Genomic DNA, 7,492 nt, shown 5'->3' on the forward strand with positions numbered 1-7,492 from the left:
CTATAATTATACACAAAATGAAAAAATTTATGGATCTATTTGACGCAAAGTTGAAAGTTTAAGGATATATTCTCTTCATTTAGTATTTTACACGATATTTGATGATATATATTGTTATATTTTATTTCATAGGTACCCCACAATTCCAATTTTTTTTTCTTTTTTTGACATACAATAAATGAAGTTAGATAGTGTAGAAAATTGTATATACTATCATAGTACTAATTTTTTTTGAAAATATATAATTGTGATGATCCTTATTTACTCCAATGATGTGATTCTTGGTTAAAGTACTCTATCATTTGATCAATAGTTTTATTTGACTAATCCGTTTGGCTAAGACATACGTTATATTCTCGACTCGAGGGATTAGATATTTGAGAGATTTCTAGAACCAAACCCCTACAAGTTTTTGGGAATATATATATATATATCTTAAAATTTGAATTATGCTCATGCGTACAATTTTTTGAATTACTCAATAGTGAATGAACCATTTTTCGAAGGACCGATATATTAAATTGAAAAATTTTACTTGGTAGGTAAGCAAGAAAATATATATATTTTTTTCTTAAAAAAGATATTTTTATTGGGTCATTTTAAGTATAAATCAAAAAGGCAAAATCTTGAGGATTTTCCCCCCAAAATGAACAATAATATATAATGTGTATTGGAAACTTGAATATATACAAGGCAACTTATAAGAATTATAATATGGCCAAATAAAACCTAATATTTTATGTTAATTATTAATTAATTTGGTTAGACTTAGTTTACAAGTCACAAGTGTATAATTATTTTAGATAATTCCAACTAATATGTTCAATCTTATACACAAATGATGGATATTCCCATATATTGTAGGTTTGAAACTCAAGTGATAATTATCTTTATTTCAATATTTGAAATAATGAAAAAGGAATTTGAATTTTGAATCCTACACTAACTTGGCTAACTTAATTAAGGTTAGCAATAATTGAGCCTTAACGACATCCTAATTTTTTGTTTTAATTTAAATATAGTTAAATGGATAAGACACCCGTTATAATCAGTTGCAAATATAATAATCAGACTCAAAATATTAACAGATATAACATAATGTAAAAAAAATACAAATATGACAAATTTTAGGTAGTATATTAGTGATAGACCATATTACTAGGAGTCTATCCGTGATAAACTATTTTGCTAGTAAGAGTCTATCAGCAATAGAAGTCTATCACTAATAGACTTTGCTATATTTGTAATTTTTTTTTTAAAAATGTTGTTATACACTTGGTTATTATCTTTAAAAATACTACTCATTGCAATACCCTAAAAAATCGATGGTTTAAATTATCCAGATCAACTTGGAAATTCTTGAAAGAAAAAAAAAACCAAATGTTGTATCAAGCAAAAAATAATTGAGATTATAAAAAAACTTTTAGAATAATTATTCTCTATTTTTGGGAATTTAGTTTTGAAGCAATAACTTCACTTATATAGCCAATAATTTGATGGCTATTAAAATAGAACAAAATATAAAAGACATTTGAAACTACCATAGAACGAAAAATATATAGGAAAAATAAAAGGCAAAAAGCTACTTATGCCAAAACACACTACTTATAAAAAATTAAATCAAACCTAAAATTAATTAAGTTTACTTACCCTAAACCTTAAACATAAAAATCAAAACTTGATTTTTATCATTCTCACCAAAAAAAAGAAAAAAACCTTGATTTTTATCAAAATTGAAGGTTCCTACTTTATAAATTATCCCATTTAAAACTAGACTACTTATTTTATTTAAAAAATTGTCATTAAAAATAAAAATTTGAAAAACTAGAAGGTTATATTTTTATTTTAGAAATTTAATTTAAAAAGGGAGAACTTAGTTTTATTTCAAATTTCATAGTCAAAAATAAAAACTTAAGCCATTCGAAAGTAATTCTTATTTTTATTTATTAATTTATATATATATATCACATGAAAAATGCAAATATAATCCAAGCTAATTACTCAAAAAAAGAAAAAATCAGAAAGAAACATTCCATATATATGCAACAAAATCTCCAATATCTCCAAATTGATTGTGAGCAACAATAATTTCCATTTTAAAACCACAAACATCCTCAACATCCCCCCCAAAAAAAAAAAAAAAAAAAAAAACCCTAATTCACCATCTTTAAATACATTTCAACACCTCCATATCAAACCCTTTTGTACGTTATCCATTTTGTTTGAAAATGCTTCCACCTCCAAAGAAAGCCTGGAATCGTTTTGCCTCCAAAGTCATCTCGAAGCTCGGCCGTTTCCCCAAGTCATCGGAATCGATAACCCGAACGACACGGCGGTTTTTTAGTCGTCTCGGGACAGCTAACTCCGGTAGAAGGCAGTGCTGCCGCTGCAGCTGCCACCACCAGCCAGAATATTCCCTGAGTTCTTGGAATAATAATAATAATATGGAAGTTCAGTTTGAAGATGAAGAGGTTGATGATGGAGATCATGAATTGGGAGCCATGGAAGATGAAGGTGTTGATGAAAAGGCTGAGCAGTTTATTGCTAAGTTTTATGAAACTTTGAAGTTTGAAAGATTGCAACATTTTTGAAAAAAGCTTTTTTTTTTTTTTTTTTGGGGTCTTTGGTGGGTTAATTGAGATTTGGTGCTCTTAATATTTCTTAGAGAGAGTTTTTTTTTTCCCATCTCTCTATAGAGAGGATATTAGTATGAAAATGTAAGCCAATATGAGATCTTAATAAATTTTATCTTTGAATTATTATGACATATTATGAGGGTGTATTTGAACGTAAACTTTTGAATTTTGTGAAGACTCGTTTATTAGTTCTTAACAAAAGATATGTAGTTGAAGTCTCGTATGAAATGCATTTTAAGGCGAGAATTATAGCAAATGGATTTTGGTTAGATTTATCACTTTGAAGGCACACTACAACAAATACTATTTTTAACAAAAGAATTAAAATGAAGCATCGCGATAAAACATTTGAAAAAAAGTAATTCTAAATAGATTTGAAATAGTCCTTCACTCGTTTATTTATGAGTCTATAAATAAATACAATATAATGTCCCACATTTGAGAAGGGTAATTTTGGATTTTGCTGATTTAAAGAAAGATTGAAAGATAATTTTGGACAATATGATTTGCTATAATGGAATTAGCTTTGTGTGTGGGATGAAAAGCATCCCAAAACACATATTTATTGGCATCATAACATGTAAATGGGTTCATTTTGGAGCACATGAAACCCATCTCAAATCTACCTGTTCCACAACATGCTCTTGCTGAATTACTAAACCCTGTAATTTTCCAAAAAAAGAAAAAAGAAAAAATTATAATCATATTATATATTTTTTAAAAAAAATGAGAGAGCAATTAATTATTTGAGTCTCTTTTTAATGGAAAAGAAAAAATCAAGCAAATCTTTATTTGTTGATTGGTTAGAGTGGGCTTATTGTGGAGTGAATAATGGATATATTAGTTGACTATTTTGAATGTTATATATATATATATATATATATATATATGGTATGAAATGATTTTTTCTTTTAAATGTTAATTATGTCACTTTTCAGTTATTCCCTTTCAAAAGTGTTATTGAATATTAGGAGTTTTGATTGAATATTTTTTTTTAAAAAAAAAGTGATAAAAAAATTTAAAAATATGTTTGTTTAGTTAATTTTAGGACAAGATAAAATATTTATTGTTTTTTTCATGAAACCAAAAAGTTGAATACCTACCCTTTATTGAACTTATTAAAATGAATTTATAAGAAAAAAAATCAACAAAGTTGAGAAATGATGTATTATTTCTTTAAATTAAATAGTATATGTTTGGCTAGAAAATAATGAATGAAAAACTTGGATGAAAGAGAAAATGGGAGGAACATTTGATTTTGAGATGGAAAAAGGGAAAGTAGAAAATTTATTAAAAGAAATTAAACTTGAGTGAGGAAGAGAGATAAAAAGAAAGAAGATAATATATATATATATATATTTTAATGGTACAACACTTCCCGAGTGGTCACCCAACTAGCCTAAACACGTTTAACTATGGAGTTTTGATGGGATCATGTGTATCAGTGCATGTAGAAAGAAAATAATAGACTAACATACTTAATCACCATTAAAAATTTGACATAACTAATTATTTAATAACAATTACAAAAATTTACTTCCTCTCCTTTCTTCATTTCTCATTCCTCTCACCTAGTGATAAAAAAAAATGACCCATTTAATTCTTGAGTTTTAAAGATTAGTTGTGTTTGATGTTATTGAGTTTTCAAAACATATACTTTTTTGTCATTGAATTTTTAAGAATAACTTTAAAAGGTCCTTGAAGTAATTTTTTAAAATATGAAAAACTTATCTCTCCTCTCTCTTTTCTAATTTAAAATGTTATATAAGTATCTAAAATAAAAAAATTAATTAAAGAACTATTTACACTTGATTTTAAAAACTCGATAACAAAAAAATACACATTATATTTTGAGGATTCAAGGATTAAACACACATATTCTTAAAAATCAAGAAATAAAAATGTATATTTTGAAAATTTAAGGACTAAACGTACTTATTCTTCAAAATAACTAGACTAAAAAAGTCATTTTTTTTGGGAAAAAAATAAAGATGGCAAATAGTTTATCATTATTAAAAAAAGAAACGAGAAAGTAAAAGAAATAACAACTACTGTTAAATTTTAGATGAGAAAAACTTAGGTGCAACCAAGGCAGTTGTATAATAAAAAATTGTCATATGACAAATATTTTTTAAATGATTTTTTAATATGTAAAGGAAAGGAAAACGGGGCGATAGCTAATCATTGGTCATTTTGGATCATATATAATTACCCTTCTCGATGGTAAGTATGTATCTAATCCTAGTAAGAGAGATGAATGTAAAAAGGGAGATATTTAATTTTAATTTATTTTCATGATATTTTTTATAAATTCCTAAGTTTGATGTCCAAACATCAACCGAAATATGACTTAACTAATTTTAAGACGTGTTTTTTATCAAAAGATTAGGGGTCGTTTAAATATGCATTTCAATATTTAAAAAAAAAGGATATTGACATAAACAAGCATCAACTAATCGATATTTTCATTATAATGAAATAGAAACAGAATACGAAATAGAACTCACCAAAATAACTAGGATGCTGAATCATATCATAAAGAACATCAAATGGATTGGCAAACACAATCCGAATCCCTTCCAATTCCTCCTCCATCATTTCCACTAACCCCATCAATTTGGCATTGAAATCCCTTGCAACTCTATTGTACTTGTCAACACATTCACCACCACCTCCAAAAACCAACCTTGAGCTCCTCTCCAATGGTAGGCACCCCATCGGCGGGAGCCCCCCGATCGACATCTTGCGAGCGCCGAGTGCGTAGAGCTCCCGAACAAAGTCCTCGGCGGCTCGGGCAAGAAAATTTTGGTAGTCTTGGAGTGAAAACTCAGAGGATCTTGTAGGAAGGAGGAAGTAGTTTTCTAGGAAGTCATTGGTGCCTAAGCTTATGACATAAAGGAATTGGGAAATGGTAGTGTTGGCCTTTGATGGGCCAAGATAGTCTCTCAGTTTCTTTTGATATTCTTTGTAATATTGGAGTTCTTTCCATAGAGGGATCACTGACTGCATCACAAATTATTTATATATATACATACATATAATTTAAGGTTAACTTTGAGTCAATTTTAATTGACGATCTAGTCTTAAAAAATTAATGCAACAATGAACTAAGTTTTATGATTTAGTTTGATGAAATCGAAAATCCTTTTAGATGACAAAGTGACCATTCTTTTAATTGCAAAATTTTAACAAATTATTGTTTACATGAAACTTTTCAATACAAATTTACGAGACTATCAAACTAGTGTTTTGAAAGTAAAAGACCTAAAATGAACAAAAATACTTGAAAGTAAAGAGACCCAAATAGACATTTTAAAAGTGTGAGAACGAATAGAAGGCCAAAAGTACGTACAAAGAACTAAATATATACTATTCAAACCAAAACTTATTGTCATCAGTACTAAATGCATAACAATAATCAGAAATAACAATAAAAAACACAAGAAACAAGCAAAAAAATGAGAAATAGCTAACATTACGGTTTACATGAACAAAAATACTAGAAAATAGAAAGTCCAAAACAAAACATGTCTTGAAATAACTAAAGCCAAACATATGGAGAACAAAATACAACCTATGTTCCAAATAAAAAATTCACCATCACTAAACGCATAACAATAAAAAATAGTAAAACAAGAAACGAAGGAACTAAACCATCAGAAATATAAACACGAACAAAAGTACTTGAAAGTACAAAGAGAAAAACGAGACACATCTTGAAAGTAAAAGAGACGTATAGAAAACCAAGAAACGAGAAACGAGAAATAGGTTGAGAACAACTTACGAAAAGATCAGAAGTGACATTATCATAACCAGTTCCAGCAGAAGCAAAGCAAACACCAGAAGCAAAATGAGTGATATTATAAGTAGGATCTAAGTAAGCTGGGATTGTGGGTTTGATCCCAAAAGCTTCAGAAATAAAATCAGTAACAATTTTGCCATTGGAGAATCTTCCTGTGGGTTTTCCACCTTCAAAATCACGACCATATGGAGCAAAATCACTTCTTAAAATAGTTGAAATATGGTTGTTATTACCTGAATCTACTGATGAATCTCCAAATACTACAATCCCTGGAACAACAACACCCTTCTTATTTCTTCCTTCAACCATTTTCTTCTCTGATAACAAATTAGTTAAGATCAAGATCAACATCATCCACAAATAACACCCTGATTTTGCCATATTATGATATCTATCTATTGTTAGTTTCATTTCATTTGGATGTAATTCATATATATATACACATACATGCACTTTTAACGACCTACTCTAGTTACACAAAATTGAAAGAAGAATTTCTATTGTGATTGGACAATTAGGTGAGCTATAAAAAATATATATAGGTACAGCAAAAATAAATATTGATATGTATTTTGTTAAAAAGGCTTTTAATGATAAACTATGGAGGGATTAGTCCTTGAACTTTCATATTTTTATATTCAATAAGTTTCTGAACTTTTATAATTGGTTTTAAACTTTCAATTATAAGTCTCTGAATATATATCAGTTTAAAAAGTGTCTAAAAAGTTTTTTAAGATTTTTAATTTTATATCTAATAATTTTTTTTAGTTTTCAATTTAATTTTATGTCTAATAATTTTTTGACATATACATTTTTTTTATAAAATTAGTTGATATAAATTTGAAAGTTTAATGTCTTGTTAGACATAAATTCAAAATTGAAACTTTCATGTTTAACAAAAAATTACCTTGTGACAAATTTTTTTTTCAAACTCAAAATTTAAGAACTAAAATTTCATGTTTTCTTTTTTAATGGAAAAAAAAATACATTTATGGTCCCTAGGTTCTGGGTCTAATTTTTATTTGTTCTCCGGGTTTTCAAAATGTTTTACTTT

The 7,492-nt window shown here is 27.5% G+C and overlaps 1 protein-coding gene across 3 annotated transcripts; it reads right to left on the bottom strand.

The window, feature by feature from the left end:
* Positions 1-1,954: 1,954 nt before the first annotated feature.
* LOC120085941 (GDSL esterase/lipase At4g26790-like) lies at positions 1,955-6,975 on the bottom strand. 3 transcript variants are annotated; one of them, XM_090318052.1, is made up of 4 exons: positions 6,421-6,975; positions 5,144-5,639; positions 3,263-3,298; positions 1,955-2,392 (listed from the first exon to the last, which is right to left on the bottom strand). In XM_090318052.1, the coding sequence occupies exons 1-4, from the start codon at positions 6,847-6,849 to the stop codon at positions 2,304-2,306; spliced, it is 1,050 nt and encodes a 349-aa protein (XP_090174178.1). In that variant the 5' UTR covers positions 6,850-6,975; the 3' UTR covers positions 1,955-2,303. The 3 variants fall into 3 exon arrangements, with proteins under 3 accessions (XP_090174178.1, XP_090174179.1, XP_038898201.2); XM_090318053.1 differs by lacking the exon at positions 3,263-3,298 and having other exon boundaries at positions 6,421-6,974; XM_039042273.2 differs by lacking the exon at positions 1,955-2,392 and having other exon boundaries at positions 3,008-3,298; positions 6,421-6,973.
* Positions 6,976-7,492: the final 517 nt, after the last annotated feature.

Source organism: Benincasa hispida, chromosome 9 (assembly GCF_027475165.1).
Source record: "Benincasa hispida cultivar pf3 chromosome 9, pf3_genome.v1.1, whole genome shotgun sequence".
In the NCBI taxonomy this organism is placed as follows: domain Eukaryota; kingdom Viridiplantae; phylum Streptophyta; class Magnoliopsida; order Cucurbitales; family Cucurbitaceae; genus Benincasa; species Benincasa hispida.